Here is an 18,297-nt window from a genome sequence, read left to right on the forward strand (position 1 = left end):
TTAATAATGCTGCAGTAAACGTGGGAGTGAAGATATCTTCTCAAGATAGTGATTTTATTTCCTTTGGATAAATATGCAGATATGGGATTGTTGGGTCATATGGTAGTTCTATATTTAACTTTTTGAGGAATGTCCATACTGTTTTCCACAGTGCCTGCACCAATTTGCATTCCCACCAACAGTGCACAAGGGGTCCCTTTTTTCCATATCCTTACCAACACTTATTATCTCTTATCTTTTAGTGATAGCCATGCGATGATAACTTTATTCTTTTTTAAGTTTATTTATTTAACTTGAGGGGGAAGAGGCAGAGAGAGAGGTAGAAAGAGAATCCCAAGCAGGCTCCGTGCTGTCAGCCCAATGTGGGACTTGAACTCACAAACCGTGAGATCATGCCCTGCACTGAAATCAAGAGTCAGACACTTAACCAACTGAGCCAGCCAGGTGCCCCAAATGATAACTTTAAAAAGCACAATGAATAGTGGAGGGAAGACCAGAAAGATATGTGGCAAACTGTTAGCAGAGCTTTCTTCTGGGATGAGGAGCTATAGGTGATTTTTCTTTTGTTTCTTTTCACCTTTCTGCTCTTTCCAAATTATCTAGAATGAGCACAAAAGATTTTGAGTGGGCCCTGCCCAGCCACCCCTGTGCTCTCAGGCGGCAGCAGAGAGGTCCTCCAAGGTACCTCTGGCCCGTCACCGTGGTGGCAGTCACTGTCCTTCTAGGCCGCCCTCCCCAGACTTCCCTTCAGCCTCCATCTGCAGGCTCACTAAAACAATTTAAATGGAGAGACCTGGGATTCATAATTCCAGAGATACTGATTTAAAGGGGATCATATCGGGCTTATTTTGTGATTGGGGACCTTATAGCAGGAGAGAGATAAGAGAGGAAGAGCAGAGAGGGCCCAGCCAACACAGCTGACAGCCAGGCCAGAGTACCAGCCAGTACAATAAGTAGATTGTTAGCAAAGAAGAAAGAACACTGGTGATAAATTAAGACTTCTTCATTGTCTCTTCCTAAGATGCACACACGTTCTAATAGTGCTTCATTCACCCTTAAGCAGGCTGGGAAGAGGACAGAGAAGGAGCAAAGATAACATTACACCTTCAGGAGCAAAAAAGACCAAGGTGGGTCTGCGAGAGGGCTGGAAAGGTATCAGGAGGGGAGCTTGGGAAGGGGCTGTGGGATGAAGAAGGGAGCAGTAGGAGGGGTGCTGGGTTCAGGGAGGGACTGGGGGGTTGGGAGGGTATGTGGGGTGGGGCGGGGCTCAAGAAACCCTGGCTGCAGCAACAAAGATGTCCTTGTAGCCCTTGATCTCCTTGATCTCATTGCTGCTGATGAGGACTTGCAGCTGGCGTGGTCCAGTTTTGATCGGGTAGAGGTCCAGTTGAATTTGAATGGTGTGTCCAGCCACCAGAGTCCCAATGCTGAAAGTCAAAAAGAGCCCGTTGCAGCCTTATGTAACTGCTGGGATGGGTGATCTAGTTTCCCCTCTTGGGGCAAGCACTTCCCACCCCCCAACACAACCACCAATGTCAACCTTCCCTGAGGAGGGTGGGAAAGTGGGGCAAGTAGGCACCATCCAGGAGACAAAGGACCGGCGTATGACCCCACAAGGTACCTCTTCTCAGAGACCAGCATGAGACAGACGGTACTTACTTTTTGGATATCTGCCCATCAATGAGGCCACTTCCCTCCAGCACCATCGTGCAGTTACTCAGAGCAGTTGTCAGGGTATTGGTGAGGGTGATGTGAACTCTCAGTGCCTTGCCTACCTCAGCCCTTTTAGATACCTGTGAGAAGAGAAGACAGAGATATTGTGGGCAACTGGCCTCATTTCTGCACTCCAGTTCAGTACCCTCACTCCACTGTCCTTCTCTTCACCATTAGGGACTGCTTACTTACTCCAAAAACACTGCAATTGGGAGAGGAGAATATAAATTGAGAGTATTCAAGATTAACCCAATCCTGACCTGTCTTAGAAGGTCACAATACTTTAGGAAGCCAGCACCAGTTGGGAATTGGCACCAAGTTGAAATTTATTTCTCTCCCCCCATCTAGTTCAGGATGGCAATTAGAGTTCAACTTAAGTGCCAGCCCCAATCTGTTAATCACGGCTAATAGAAATGGCATGTTGAAAAGGATCCTGAGGACAAATCCAGAGTCAGAGTTATGACTGATTAGTAGTGTCTGACACAGGCATGGGAGAAGAAGTTGTGACATATTCGCCATTCATATGCTATCAGTGATATCTTTATTTTTAAATAAATAAAGCACAGTGGGGGAGGGGCAGAGAGAGAGGAGGAAAGAGAATCTCAAGCAGGCTTACCACCATTAGTGCAGAGCCTGATGCAGGGCTCAAATTCATGAACCGCGAGATCACAACCTGAGCTGAAACCAAGAGTCAGATGCTTAACCGACTCAACCACCCAGGTGCCCCAGCAATATCTTTCTGAGGTCAATATCACATGATATGGCAGGGCCAGGACCTGACCCAGCTGTCCTAGATCCCAGCCAGGATCTTTCCCCCATGTTGCTCTGGCAATAGAAACACTCTGAGTTTCTGTGTTCTGTACATCCCATGTGAGGTCTGTGTCCTAGGGAAGCATGGCCTTGCCCTGTGAGTGGGAGGCAGGGACTCTATCCTACTCACTTCTAGAGCCCGGTGTCTAGTGCAGTGCCAGCCAAGTGATGGATGTTTGATGAATGTATATTGAACTAAAATGAGTTCTGGCCACCCAGATCATACTCGAGTCATGTTCTGCTTCAAAAAGAGAATTAAGAAAAAGCACCCTGACTTCTCTAAAATCCAAATGAAAGAAACAAATCCCTTGTACTCTAATGAGGGCATCAAAGTAGAACAGGCAAAAATGTCTTTCTGATTCTTCATACTCACACAAATCATCCCCAGGTCCCTTAACTGTGGGAACCAATTGATAGGCTACTCGGGTTCTGATGTGTTTGCATTGGACCCTGTTTGTAAACAGGGCTCTGGGTAACAGAGGCAGGGTCCTCGCCTCAGCACTAGACTGTGATTCTGCCCACTATTTGCTGCACTGTGGCCTGACAACATGCCCAGGTGAAAACTGTCAGGTGGTCACATGGTTTACGATGTGGAGCCACTCATTCTGGGTGGGGGTGGAGTGTGCCACTAACAAATCCAGCAGGTACAAAGCCAGGTTGGGACCAGGCAGTGGGCAAGTCCTTTAGAACAGGAGGGGAGATGGGGGAAAGGACGCTTCAAGGGAAAGAAAACCTGGGTAATGAGAGATAGGGAACCTTTCTGCCCTCCATTGATCCTTCTTCCACCTGTAATGACCTTGCCAGCCACACAATCTTGGAACTCAAAGTTCGAGGCTCACCTTTCATACATCCTCCTTCTTCCCTGCCAACCCTGTGTTATCTGCAGTCACTTTTGGAATTTGACTTGTGGTTTTTCTCAAATCCGGCTCCTCTGTTCAGTCTCCCAGCCATGCCCCTCCTGTCTCTCTGCCTCTGCAAAGCTATTCCCCTACTTAAAATTTTTTCATCTCCATCTCATTTTGCTGTACAGTGTCTTCCTATACATCCTCCGCAAAATGTCACCTCCTCTGGGAAAACTTCCACTCTGCCCAGCACTTTGCACAGAGGACAAGACAACATCATACTGTGCTTTGATCTATTTGGTGTCTGATGCAGGAATTGTGTCCTATTCACTGCTGTAGCCCCAGCCCCTGGGTTGGGTGTGTCAAGGGGCTTCTGGGCTCCATCTCTGTCCAAGACACCTTACCTCAATAGATAGGTGGGGAGGTTCCAGAGAGATGTCTTTTAGGACCAGCATGGACCTCCCCATATCCTCCACCTTGGCAATGCCAGACACGCGGATCAGCTTCTCATCTGTCAGCTTGTTTCTATAATTGTCATAGGGTAGCAAGAGCGGCCACTGTATCTCTAAGCACAGACAAAAGACATCTTGAGTCTGGAAACAAAGTCACACACACACACACACAGAAAATGTGTATATGTGAGAGAGAATATGTGTGTGAGTTGTATGTGTGTGAAAGTATGTTTGTGTGTATAACAAAGAGAAAGATACAGTGTACTTAACCTATACCTTCTGCCACCAGAGGTCATTGCTATGTCTCACCTAGTGGGATGGTGTCAGAGGCACAGCACATGGCATATGCGACCCCCTGCCAACAACAATTTCACTGCCCGGCATGTGTGTGTGTTGGGGTGCAGGGATCTCTGTTTAATCTGGCTGAGCCATCCCAGCTTTGTTCATGACTCCACAGCTCCCATCCTTATAGGTGTGTTTCCAGGCCTTGTTCATACTCACCCTCCCCAAAGTCCAGGTTCAAGTGCACTGTTTGCCTCCAGAGGGGCCCCCGGGTGCCACCCTGGTGCAGCAGGGCCTGTGCGCAGAAGCGCACCACCAGTCTGATTGGCCCCCGGGGGTGGACTCTGTCTGGCACCCTCAGGGCATGCAGCTTCAGCAGCAGGTCCTGGCCCCACTCAGGCGTCCTGGCCAGGTGAAGCTGCAGCTGGGCTGGCTGATCCTGAGAGCCCCTGGACCCCAGCAGATCCAAGAAGGGCGAAGAGGCCCTTCCCGAGCCCAGCATTTTCCGGGAAGCTTTCATGAACACAGATCGCTCCTCAGGGGATCCTGGCAGAAAAGAAAGCCAGGAAAGACCTCAGTGAGGAGGGGTTGAGAGGACCAGTCCCCTTCTTTGGGAAACAAGCCACCCAGAAACTTCCAGCTCCCATCCCAAAACCCCACCCACACGAATAGCTAAGGAGACAACACAGCATCATGGCTGAGAACAGGGAGGTTGGTATATTGCTTGATGCTGCATTCAAAGCCGTGCTCAGCTACAGTCCCTTAATCTCTTGGTGCTCAGTTCTTTCATCTATAACCCAGATATATCTCCTTGCCTCATAGAGTTGCCAAAAATTTGAGTTAAATGAGTTGCTGAATGTAAGTACCTCGCATTGTTCTTTGTCATCAGTATTGTCACCATCATCAATGTCATCATCATCAAAGCAAAAGGCTTCTCCCCCACCCCATCAGCATTCTCACTTCTAAAATACATGCTCAAGTCTTCTAAGTAGGGCTTCATCTCTTGCTCCTGGGGTCTACTCAACATTCAGGTTGAACCTCAACTGATCCCAAATTGTGGACTTCTCTAGTACAGTTACTATGCACCAGAGACACTGCTCCAACTGCTTTCTGTGTATCCACTCATCTGCCCTCACAACAGCCCTCTGAAGTATCATTAATCCATTTTACAGATGAAGAAGTGGAGGCACAGGGATGTTAAGAACATATCCAGGCTTGGGGCGCCTGGGTGGCTTAGTCGGTTAAGCGTCCGACTTTCCGACTTTCGCTTAGGTCATGATCTCGCGGTTTGTGGGTTCGAGCCCCGCGTTGGGCTCTGTGCTGACTGCCAGCTCGGAGCCTGGAGCCTGCTTCAGTCTGTGACTCCCTCTCTCTCTGACCCTCCCCTGCTCACGCTGTCTCTCTCTCCTAGAAATAAATAAAACATTAAAAAAAAAAAAAAAGAACATATCCAGGCTTACAAGCTAGAACATAGCAGAACCTTGGTTGGTACTCAGGCAGCCTGATGCCACCCTGGCCTTCTCCACAGGGACATCTACTCCTTTCCACAGGCCAGGTCCTTTCCCTCCCTCCTTGCTGTCACCCTCACTGCATGACACAAGGAGACCATGATATGACCCTAGGACAGAGTTGCCAGATATAATTAAGAACATTCAATTTGAATTTCAGGTAAATTTGAATTTCAGATACATGATGAATAATTTTTGTTTAATAATTTTTGTTTTGTCCCATACTATATTTGGGATACACTTATACTAACAAAATATTTGCTTATCTGAATTGTTCTGGAATTCAGATTTAACTGGGCACTCTTTTTATTTGCTCAATCTAGCAACCCTACGGCCACATGGCCAGGGTCCAAGAAAACCCCTGGGTGTTTGCCATAAGGAGGAGGTGATCAGGTGGTGATGGTTTGAACAAGCGTGAGCCATCCTCACTGGGAAGCACAGAAAGGAGGTTGTGTTTACCTACCCCCAAATCCCCTGGGCCCCACGCACCTTCTGGATACTTGTAGGAGCTGGTGATGTTCTGGCGCTTATCTGACCCTACCATCTTGGTGCTGATTTCCTTCCCAATGGAACTGGTGTTATGGTCCAGGATTTCCTGGGCCTGACCATCTCTGAAGAGCCAAATGACTTCATCAGCATTCACCTCAGCGTATACAAACGGGGTGTCATAGGGCAGGTGAACCTCTCCTTCCTTGATGGCCTTCACAGAGGCAGGGCCACAGCAGAACAGCCCTGTGGAGGGTACAGAGGTTAAGGACAGCTGACAGCTGCTAGCATGTGGACTGGGCTGGCTGGTGGTGGCAAGGGCAGAGAAGGGGATAGGATGGAGAACACCCTCATGCACCAAGTACTCTCAGATTCCCGCAAATTCATCTGATCCTCACAGCCACCTGTGAAGTGGAATTTATCATCTTCCCCACTTTGCAGGTGAGGAAACAACGGAGAGGTCCTGTGATTCATCTGGGTCACCCAGCTGAAGGCAATGTGAGAAAACATACAACCCCTTTCCGGCATCCTGCTCATGTGATCAACCTCCCGACGGAGCCCAGACCTTACACAATGGTCCTCTCACCACTGCTGGTTTGCTGAGGAGTGGGGTCCAGAACCTGCCACCCATTGTATCCTGGTGGGAGATCTTTCCGGATCATCCAGCACTCATTCCACACATGGAAATTCCTACAGAAAAGAGTAAGAAAATGAAGATTCACATTTTCCCAGATTTGCCAGGTATTAGACACTATACTGAATGCTTTGTATTATTGTTTTTAATAACTAAAGTGTAGTTGACATACACTATTATATGGGGCGCCTGGGTGTCTCAGTTGGTTAAATGTCCGACTCCAGCTCAGGTCATGATCTTGCAATTCATCATTTCCAACCCCACGTTGGGCTCTGTGCTGACAGCTCAGAGCCTGGAGCCTGATTCAGATTCTCTGCCTCCCTCTTTTCTGCCCCTCCACCACTCATGCTCTTAATATATAAAAATATTTAAGCATTTTTAAAAAATAAATAAATAAGCATTTTTAAAAATTACAAAAAATACCCATATACCCAAGTCATCTATTGTTCAGATTTTGCTTCATTTGCTTTATCATTGGCTTTCTTTCAGTATGGATATGAAGATTATCAATACATTTTTTTCTTTTGTTTTTTAGTTCAGTGTATATTTTCTAAGAATAGAGATTTTCCCTTACATAACTGTGTACACTTATCAACCTCACACATTTACTATTGATATAATACTTTTATTTAATGTACTGTCTATATTTCAATTTTATCAACTGACCAAAGAATGCCCTTTTTAAAAAAATTATTTATTTCTTAATTTGCATCCAAGTTAGTATATAATACAACAATGATTTCAGGAGTAGATTACTTAATGCCCCTCACCCATTTAGCCATCCCTCCTCCCACAACCCCTCCAGTAACACTCTGTTTGTTCTCCATTTTTAAGAGTCTCTTATGTTTTGTCTCTCTCCCTGTTTTTATATTATTTTTGCTTTTCTTCCCCTATGTTCATCTGTTTTGTATCTTAAAGTCCTCATATGAGTGAAGTCATATATTTGTCTTTCTCTGACTAATTCTGCTTAGCATAATACCTTCTAGTTCCATCCCCGCAGTTGCAAATGGCAAAATTTCATTCCTTTTGATGGCTGAGTAATACTCCAGCGTGTGTGTGTGTGTGTGTGTGTGTGTGTGTGTGTGTATCTATATCCATTCATCCATCGATGGACATTTGGGCTCTTTCCATACTTTTGCTATTGTTGATAGAGCTGCTATAAACATTGGGGTGCATGTGCCCCTTTGAAATAGCATACCTGTATCCCTTGGATAAATACCTAGTAGTGCAAATCCTGGGTTGTAGGGTAGTTCCATTTTTAATTTTTTGAGGAAACTTCATACTGTTTTCCAGAGTGGCTGCACCAGTTTGCCTTCCCACCAACAGTGCAAAAGAGATCCTCTTTCTCCGCATCCTCGCCAACATCTGTTGTTGCCTGAGTTGTTTATGTTAGCCATTCTGACGGGTGTGAAGTGGTATCTCATTGTGGTTTTATTTGTATTTCCTTGATGATGAGTATGTTGAGCATTTTTTCATGTGTCAGTTGGCCATCAGGATGTCTTCTGTGAGAAGTATCTATTGATATCTTTTGCCCATTTCTTCACTGGATTATTTGTTTTTTGGGGTGTGGAATTTGATAAGTTCTCTATAGATTTTGGATACTAGCCCTTTATCTGATATGTCGTTTGCGAATATCTTCTCCCATTCCATCAGTTGCCTTTTAGTTTTGCTGATTGTTTCCTTCGCTGTGCAGTAGCTTTTTGTTTTTGGTGAGGTCCAATAGTTCATTTTTGCTTTTGTTTCCTTTGCCTCCAGAGAGATGTGTTGAGTAAAAAGTTGCTGCAGCCAAGAACAAAGAGGTTTTTGCCTGCTTTTTCCTCTAGGATTTTGATGGCTTCCTGTCTTACATTTAGATCTTTCCTCCACTTTGAGTTTATTTTTGTGTATGGTGTAAGAAAGTGGTCCAGGTTCATTTTTCTGCTTGTCATTGTCCAGTTTTCCCAGCACCACTTGCTGAGGACACTGTCTTTATTCCATTGGATATTCTTTCTTGCTTTGTCAAAAATTCGTTGGCCATATGTTTGTGGATCCATTTCTGGGTTCTCTATTGATCTCATTTCCATTGATCGGAGTATCTCTTTTTATGCCAGTACCATACTGTCTTGGTGATTACAACTTTGTAATACAGCTTGAAATCTGGGATTGTGATGCCTCCAGTTTTGCTTTTCTTTTTCAAGATTGCTTTGGCTATTCGGGGTCTTTTCTAGTTCCATACATATACATTTTAGGGTCATTTGTTCTAGCTCTATGAAGAATGCTGGTGTTATTTTGATAAGGATTGCATTGAATATGTACATTGCTTTGGGTAGTTTTGACATTTTAACAACATTTGTTCTCCCTATTCAGGAGCATGGAATATTTTTCCATTTTTTGCATCTTCTTCAATTTCTTCCATAAGCTTTCTATAGTTTTCAGTGTATAGATTTTTCACCTCTTTGGTTAGATTTGTTCCTAGATATTTTATGGATTTTGGTGCAGTTGTAAATGGAATTGATTCCTTAATTTCTCTTTCTGTCACTTCATTATTGGTGTATAGGAATGCAACCAATTTCTGTGCATTGATTTTATATCTTGTGACCTTGCTGAACTGATAGATCAGCTCTAGCAGTTTTTGGTGGAATTTTTTGGGTTTTCCAAATAGAGTAGCATGTCATCTGCATTATTTCTTTGTGTTATCTGATTACTGAGGCTAAGTCTTCCAATACTATGTTGAATAACAGTGGCAAGAGTGGACATCCCTGTCTTGTTCCTGACCTTAGGAGGAAAGCTCTCAGTTTCTCCCCATTGAGGATGATATTAGCATTAGGTCTTTCATATATGACTTTTATGATCTCGAGGTATGATCCTTCTATCCCTACTTTCTTAAGGGTTTTTATCAAGAAAGGATGCTGTATTTTGTCAAATGCTTTCTCTGCATCTAGGAGAGGATCATGTGGTTCTTGTCCTTTCTTTTACTGATGTGATGTATCATATTGATTGATTTGCAGATATTGAACCAGCCCTGTATCCCAGGTCTAAATCCCACTTGGTCGTGGTGAATAATTTTTTTAATGTATTGTTGGATCCATTGGCTAATATCTTGTTAAAGATTTTTGCATCCGTGTTCATCAGGGAAATTGGTTTATAGTTCTCCTTTTTAGTGAGGTCTTTGTCTGGTTTTGGAATCAAGATAATAGTGGCTTTATAGAAAGAGTTTGGAAGTTTTCCTTCCATTTCTACTTTTTACAACAGCTTCAAGAGAATAGGTGTTAACTCTTCTTTAAATGTTTGGTAGAATTCAAGTAATGTCCTTTATAATATTCTTTACCATTCAGTCCAGGATTACACATTGCATCTAGTTGTCCAGTCTCCTTTGTCTACCTTGATCTGGAGCAGTTCTTCAGCCTTTGTTTTATTACATTGACATTTTGAATACAGTATTTATTTGCCACAGTGATATTCATTTTGAGCTGTTCTGAGGTTTCCTCATGATTAGATTCAGCTCATGCATTCACACTCAGAACACTACATAAGTGATATAGCTTTCTCAGATACGCCACTGCTAATTGAATTGGGGGTGCTTCACCCCTTTAGGAGCTCAGAGAGGGAGGGACTCCAAAGGTTGTCACTAGTTCTCACACAACCCAAAGATCTTACCTGGAAACTGGCTGGAAAAAGAAAAACATGACATCAGATTTACAGCAGAGGAGAAGGGAACAAGGGGAAGAGATCAGAGATCCAGAAATGAAGACACACACACACACACACGCACGCATGCATGCATGCAGAGAGGGAGTGAGGTGGATAGAGGAGGAAGCAGGAGAGACTGAGGAAGTAGGCAGAAGCAGCAAGTGAAACTTTGCCTGGAGAAGAAACAGAGAATGGCACAAACAGAGTGACTCAGAGAAGGAAGTATCATCTGTAAGATGCATACATATTTTGAAGTTAGTATTCACAGAACACACAATCTACTCATTTGGTTGTGGACTTCAGAATGTTATTCCATAGTCTTCTATTTCTGAGAGGAATTTGGTGTGATGATCTAATTAGCCAGAACAGTCTCCTAGGTTAGGGAATTGCTCTCAGGGCCACAGTAACAAGGTACAGGATGAAATTGCCTCAAGACCAGAGAGAACAAGGTCAGAGCTCCCCTACCTTTCCTAACATGGAGCAGAGATGTGTTTGAGACCATGTCCCTTACCATATTTTGTCTCGCTTCCGAGTAGGCAGCATCTCTGCATTTTGGTCATAGTAGGTGTCAATGGTCAAGTTTCTGTCCATGTTGTGTGCAGAACGAAAATTGGAAACCACCCGGGTTGGAACACCTAAACATCTCATTACTAAAAAGAAAGGAAACATGGAGAATCACTGAGTTAATTTCAAGCAGAATCATTAGCTCCCCATGCATGCTTTCTAACTTTTAAGCTAGAGGAGAGAAAGGCAGCCAGGATTCCTACAGATCCATACCTGTAACTTCTTTATTCTCAGAGCACTACACCCAGGCCCAGAACCCTGCTGCCTACCTGCCTCATTGATGGTTTCCATCCCACTAGGAAAAAGAAATCATTTGAGGGTTACTTAAAACAACAATAAGCAGCTCAACTTATCATTTAGGGCTTTTTCCATTTAGCAGATTTCCAAATTAAAAACAGAGAACCTAAAATATTTACTAATTTGAAAGAAAATTTAAAAACTTTAGGCCTTTGCTGTGGCCAGTTTCAGAAAAGAAGCTGTGTGGTCTTAGGTAAGTGGCTTAACTTCTCTGGGCCTTAGTCTCCTTGTGTGTAACAAAATAAGGAATTGGACAGATGATTTTCAATTCTGAAATTCTGACTGTTTAATTCTACTGGAATACAAGGATATGGAGGAGGTAAGACAGAAATCAGAGAAAGGATAGGACAAGATAGACTTAAAAAGGTAAGTGGAAGACACCAGAGACAGAGAACCTGCTTGTACAATGAGGCATTAGCCATCTTTGATAAGGCAACAGCATCCTCTAGTGGCTTCACAGGATAGTACTACAAAGACTTTTTAAATCTGGGTTACAATCTTTTTTTCTTAATGTTTTATTTATTTTTGAGAGAATGCAAGTGGGGGAGGGGCAAAGAGAGAGGTGGATAGAGGAGTTGAAGCAGGCTCTGACAGCAGCAAGTCCAATGGGACACTTGAACTCACTAACCTTGAGATGATGCCCTGAGCAGAAGTTGGAGGCTCAGCTGACTGAGCCATCCATGTGTCCTAAAAGCTGATCTTAAGCTAAGATCTTAAGATTTCACATAAGTAGTTAAGATCTACTCACACAAAGCAGTTATTTTACCACCCACAGCACCACCACATGTAAGCGCAGACACACACACACACACACACACACACACACACAAACACACACACACAATTTGCCCAAGGCTAAGTAAAATCAAGCCAAGAGCTGGATGTGACCTTTGGAACATAGGTCCCCACCTTAGCCCCCTAGGTGAGGAGTTTAGACAGAGGTTTATCCTACTCCTCTCCAGTTCAGGACAAGCAGAGGGTGCCTCCTGAGGCTGCTGGGAGGATTATAGTGCTTTGAAAAGTAAGCGGACTATTGAGATTGACCAATCTTTCTGTTACTATTGATTCAAGAGCCTCAAAGGGAGTCATGCATGTGTTCACAGTCACCTCTCTGCTCCCAGCACATCTCTTGAGTTTTCATAACCTCTCTGTAGGGGTGACAGCTAGACCATGGCTGCAAGTGGCTGGAGGCCATGTGGTGGGAGCAGCTGTCCCCTACTTCAATGGCCCCAGAACTCTAGGGCCTGGGAGTGGGGAGAGGCTTCAAGGTAGAGTGAGGATGCAGACCTAGACCTTCTCCCTCTCATCCCAGGGCCAAGGGGCACAAGCCCTCCTCTACAGCACCTGCCTCGCCAGCGACTTCCTAGCCCAAGGCAAATGTGGCTACACTAAATACTGGTGCTGTGCTGAGCATTTTTCAGGGAAAATGAATGAGCAAAGTGAGGCCACTCGATTTGAACACTCAGATTTAAACATTTCCTCTCCTGTACATAACTATCAAGCTATGCTGCTCCTCTCAGAAAAATCTAGAACTTTGTCTTTGGCCTCTGCCTCTGTCTTCCCTGTTCTGTGCTCCATCATCCTCCAATTTGGAGTCAGCCCATTCACTAAGCAAACACTGATTGAGCACCACAATGTAACAGGTAGCACTGTATAAGGTACTCCTGCCTTGCGTGGGGGAAGATAGGAAGGCATCTCAGTATTGTCTTTCCCTCATCTTCACAAATAATTCAGTCACACCTTTGCACTAAATTGTAAGTAAGTGATACTGCATAAAATGTTGATGCTGCATGTGAGTAGTTAGCAAAGTAGCAAATCTCTTATTGTAACCCCTCAAGAAACTCTCCAAGAAGTATTTGGGAGCTGCCAGCTCTGCCCACAGGTGGGATAAGACTTTCCCAGACCATCTGCTTGCACTTGAAGCTTCCTCCAGCTCTCCCTGACTCCAGGCTCACCGGGAGTGGAGAAACCTGAGCAGTGGCAGAGAGAAGCTGCCTTTGCTGCCACTTTGGGACCACATTTTCTTTATCCAGGTGACCATTTTAATAGTCTAACTGCCATCAAGGAGACTGCAGAATGATTGCAACAGGTCAACCTCCCTCCTAGGAAAATATGCAGGACTCCCCAAGACTATGGAGTGTGCTGGGTGAGAGTCCCTGGGTGCACTATTTCTTAGCTGTGGGGCTATGGGCAGGCCACAGTTAACTTATGTGGAAATGGACATAACCAGAGCCTGATTTCAAAGAGTCATACAAAAATTAAACAAATGATTCTGCATCCCAATCTCCCTCACTCACCTGTGCACATCACAGCTGCAAAGACCCAGCACTGTCCATACTTCACAGGCTGCCTGCCCCTGGCTAACCACTGCCTCAGGATGGCTACGCTGCCATTCCACTCTAGCGGGCTGACCCCCCTGGAGTAGTCCTCTCCCCAGTTTCCCTGCAGCACACCGTTGTCATCGTTGCTGTTGATCTGCAAAGGACAGACAGGGGGGTAGCCACAATGTCTTAGGGAAGCTCAAATTGTCCTCAGACAGGGGCAGGAGAGCTTCTGTGCTTACCATGGCACTCACCACCCTGCAGACATATACAGGATCATTCCGCTGGGAGTAGTCCTTGGATGGGTTCTCTAAGAAGTACAGGCTCTTGTTCAAGATCTCAAAGCAGATATCTATGATGTCCTCTTCAAACTTCCAAGGGATTTCAAGGGAGAGAAAAGAGAAGAGTAAAAATATCTCGCATCCTGAAACTTCAAGTCAGTAACTCAGGCTTTGAGGGATGGTGTATATGTGCTGGGGATGAGGATGGGGTTAAATATTAGACAAGGTCCTGCCTTCAAAGAGCTTATAAATCAAATTGGGAGTGTAAGAGATTCAGAATTCTGGAAAATGAACTTGAGTGGCTCTGATGGAAAATGCAAACAGAATTTGGAAGTGAGGGATCCCTGTTGACCAAGAGATCAGAGAAGGCCATTAGCACCAGTAGGCTTTGAAGATCCAGGTAGACAGGAAGAGAGCAGGATGAGGATGTTCACCTGAGGTCTTTGAGTATGGTGGTGCCAAGGACAGGGGCTTAGAGGTTTTCAGTTCTGGAGGACATGAGGGAGTAGGAAAGATCAGATGGATAAATACAGTGCAGCCATGAGAGGCAAGGGAGAAGAGTATGTGGACCCTTGAAATCAAGTAGAGGAGTTCAGCTGAAGCTGGAAACCCAAGAGAAGCCAGTGTAAGCTCACAATATAAGTTTATAATAGATACTTGAGACATACGCCTATGTGAAGTGTGGACAGTGCTGGGTCTTTGCAGTTGTTATGTGCACAGGTGGGTGAGAGAGAGATAAGGATGCAGATGTATGTCTCTGTTTCAAAAAATCACACAAGTTGTCAAAGTTGGAGAACACAGCAACTGGTCTTCCTCAGCAAGGCTCCCCGCTCCCTCCCCACCATCCTCCTGGTGAGTGTTGATGGGGCTGAGATGTCAGTGGGAGGCAGGCAGAAAGTATACCAGTCTCGTTTGCTGGTTGAAAGTGGAAAAGTTGCCCGTTGCCCAGATCCAAAGGTCCTGCCATTTGTACAATGACTAGATATTTGATGTTATTAGAGAATTGTTCATTTTTTCAGTTATGATAATGTTCACTTTTTCAGGAAGTGAAACTTCTCTTTTCAGGAAGAGTTGTTATCTTTTAGAGCTATAATCAGAAGTATTACTGGATTAAATGATATGGTATCTATAAATTCCTTCCAGAACTTCCCAGTGATGAGTTAGGAGGGATGGGGACAGTATAGACCAGGGACGGGCCAACATTTTTTGTAAAAGACCAGATAGTATTTTAGCTTTTGCAGGCTGTAGGGTATCTGTCTCAACTACTCAACTCTACCACATTAACACAGCCACAGGGGATACTTAAGTGACGTGAATGAGCATGGCTGTGTTCCCATAAAATGTTCCCATAAATGTTATTTATGGACACTAAAGCTTGAACTTCATATAACTTGCTTACCACAAAAAATTTTTTAGTTCTTTTTCAACAGTTTAAAAGCACGAGAACTGTTTTAACTCATGGACCACACAAAAACATTCAGTGGACTCTAGTTTGTAAACTCCTGGTATAGATGGAATAAGATTCACCATAAATTGCTCGTTCCTGGAACTGAGAGATAGGTCCATTTTAGTAGCCTGTCTACTTGGATTATGTTTTAAGCTTTTTATATAAAATATTAAAAACTTGAAGGACATCTCCCCTTCCTTCCTTTCCCCACTTACTGTTGGAAATTGGCCCAGCACCACACACTCTGACATTTGTTAGTGGCCTTCTGTGAGCTAATAGAGTTGATTAAGAATAAGCTTAAGGATACCTGCCCCAGACCCAATTTCAGGTGACAGTATTACCTGCCCATAGTTCCAGGGCCAGGAGGTGATAAATCTTTCATGACCCTTGTAAACAAAGCCATAGTCCATCATTATATACTCCTGCAGTAGTATTTCACTTGGTAGGTAGACATCATCCTCTGAGTGGTTAAGAGTAGTGGAGGGGGCAAAAGACAAAGAGAGTAATACAATACAATACAATACAATACAATACAATACAATACAATAGAATACAGTAATGACACTGTGTTGCTAGATAATAGGGAAAGGGATGGGTTGATGGCAATAGAAATCGAGACTGAACCCCTTAAAAGTCTACTATGCTCTTCTAGAGGCCAGTGATATAATCTGTACTTTAAAACATAATGATGATCATTTTCTGATTGTAAAAATGAAAGCCTATTGTAGAGATTTGGAAAATACGGATGACAGAACGCAGACAATGAAAATCACTCATTCCCACTACTCAGACACACCCACCGCTACAGTTTGGTGTGTTCCTACTACTCTTTCTGTCCATATATATGTAATACAATTAGGATCACACTATGTTCCATTTCCTAATCTCTTTCACTGCACATCACACCACAAGCTTTTCCATCATGCCATTAAAATTCTTTTTTTAAATTTGGTTTTTAGTCAGCACATGGATATATATATGGCATAGATAAGCTGCTTTTATCTTCTGGGGAAGAACCTTGCTGAGCCTTCCCAGTGGATCAGGATAGCATTACAGCTGTGAAGCAGTTGTACCTGCATTCCAGGGGTTAAAAAGCAGGATGAAAGTCCCCAGTGGGTGAGTCACACGGTGACCCTGACCCTGAGAGATCTCTATCTTCAGAATGTAGGGACCAATGACTGCATTGGCTGGTGTAAAAAGGGAGACAAAGAGCGAGTTGGTGTCAGTGGTGAAGTCAGAGGCACTCCAGACATTTCCTTGTCGAGCCTGGGTAAGGGAGAAGGTGGCTCGTGTTCCCAGCAGCTCCGTGGGCGCTGGTCCTGTGTGAGAGACAAATGACCCCTCAGTGAGGTTTAAAACCTATGTGACATGATTCCAGGGGGCTAGGAGGACCCTCATCTTCTTCCACCACTCACTAATCCTTTTGGTTTAAGGCTTTTATTGCCACCGGGTGTCTTTGGGCAAGCCACTTAAGATCTGTGGGTCTTAGTTTTTTTATCTATAAAATGAGATCATCATAGTACCTGAAAGCTGAAACTCCTGTCATGGGGATTAAATAATTAAAATAATATGTATGATGTTTTAGCACAGCACCTGTTGTGCATTTAAAAATTGGATGTTATCAGGGCACCTGGGTGGCATAGTCAGTTAAGCATCGGACTCTTGATCTCAGCTCAGGTCATGATATCACGTTTTGTGAGTTTGGGCCCCACATTGGGCCCCACATTGGAGCCTACTTGGGATTCTCTCTCCTCTCTGCCTCTCCCCAGCTTGTGTGCTTTCTCTCTCTCTCTCAAAATTAATTAAAAGAAAAAAAAAAGCTGTGATTATCACAGTTTCAATTTGCCGAGTTGGCCAAATCTTTCCTTAACATTACTTACCAGGTGAGCACTTACAGAGGCCTGGGGATCCCAGGAAAAGGGAGTGGAGGGAGCACTCAGGAAGGAGAAGTGGGAGCCCTACAGGTGAATTTTACCTTGGGACAGGGTGAACTCACCGGTCTCAGCCACAAAGGTGAGGTAGTCTGTCCCAAAGTGGAAGGGTCGGCTAAATTGTAGTTGGAGCAGGAAGGACTGGCCCCGGCGCACAATGAGCCGCTTCAGGCCCATCTCCTGCGTGTGATGCTCCTGGTTGTTCCTTGTACTCTGCAGGTCGACAGACATGAGCTCCAAGGCTGCCACTGGAGGCAGATCGGGAGAGGAGACATGTCACTGCCCAGCTGCGGCTCCCCGGGCTTAGCATTCCCAGATACTTCTCCATCATTCTGTGACACCTGGCTCCGACCTCGGTAGGATTCCCCTCCAGACCTTAGCCCTTCTGCCACCCCAGCCTGCTAGTTTCCCAACTTAGCCTCAGCAATTTAACAGGCCCCGACCCTGGAGTGGGAAGATTGTGATCCTGGTGATCTCTGTACCCAGACCCACAGCTATAGATCTCAAGAATTAGGGTCCCAGGAAGAGAAAGCTTTCCAGATAACTGAAACTTAACCCTTGAAGCACCACCACATACTACTATCCACTTTTTCTTGACAATCTTTCCAAAAGTTACTCTGTTATCCCATTGATAGAGCATATTAGAATTTTGTATGAATTAAGTCAGTGAGCTGACTGGAGGCTGGGACCTCAGCTACAGGAAAGCCACTGCTTAAGATGCTGGGTAGGTAGCTTCTTCCTCACCTCTCAGGCATGTTCTGGGTGTATGAGGGCACTGACTCTTCCAAGGATGCTACTGCATGTGTACCTAATATACAGTTTAAAGACTCTCTTAGCACAATGGGCCAGAGTGTGGGCTCTCACTACTTTAGCTATGAGACCTTGGACGAGTCACTTAATGTCCCTAGACATCAGTGTCCTCAGCTGCAAAACAGAGACAGTGGTATATCTATTCTATAGGATCCATGTGAGCATTGAGTGAGGATTCACAGGTAAAGGACTTATGGTAACGGCAGGTACAGAGTAAGCACTCAATAATCATTAATTGCTCTTCGTGCTA

At 44.6% G+C, this 18,297-nt stretch overlaps 1 protein-coding gene across 1 annotated transcript; it reads right to left on the reverse strand.

Moving 5' to 3' along the window:
- Nucleotides 1-1,267: 1,267 nt before the first annotated feature.
- TGM7 (transglutaminase 7) lies at nucleotides 1,268-17,501 on the reverse strand (the record flags this gene model as incomplete). Its single annotated transcript, XM_039232888.1, has 12 exons — nucleotides 1,268-1,427; nucleotides 1,660-1,793; nucleotides 3,770-3,930; nucleotides 4,319-4,645; nucleotides 6,097-6,339; nucleotides 6,680-6,783; nucleotides 10,908-11,046; nucleotides 13,555-13,732; nucleotides 13,821-13,949; nucleotides 15,648-15,766; nucleotides 16,380-16,625; nucleotides 17,303-17,501. Coding segments are annotated over 12 exons (2,139 nt in total), but the record flags the coding sequence as incomplete, so codon positions are not given.
- Between the last annotated feature and the right edge of the window lie 796 nt (nucleotides 17,502-18,297).

Source organism: Hyaena hyaena, unplaced genomic scaffold, assembly GCF_003009895.1.
Source record: "Hyaena hyaena isolate Hyena2069 unplaced genomic scaffold, ASM300989v1 scaffold_70, whole genome shotgun sequence".
Classification (NCBI taxonomy): Eukaryota; Metazoa; Chordata; class Mammalia; order Carnivora; family Hyaenidae; genus Hyaena; species Hyaena hyaena.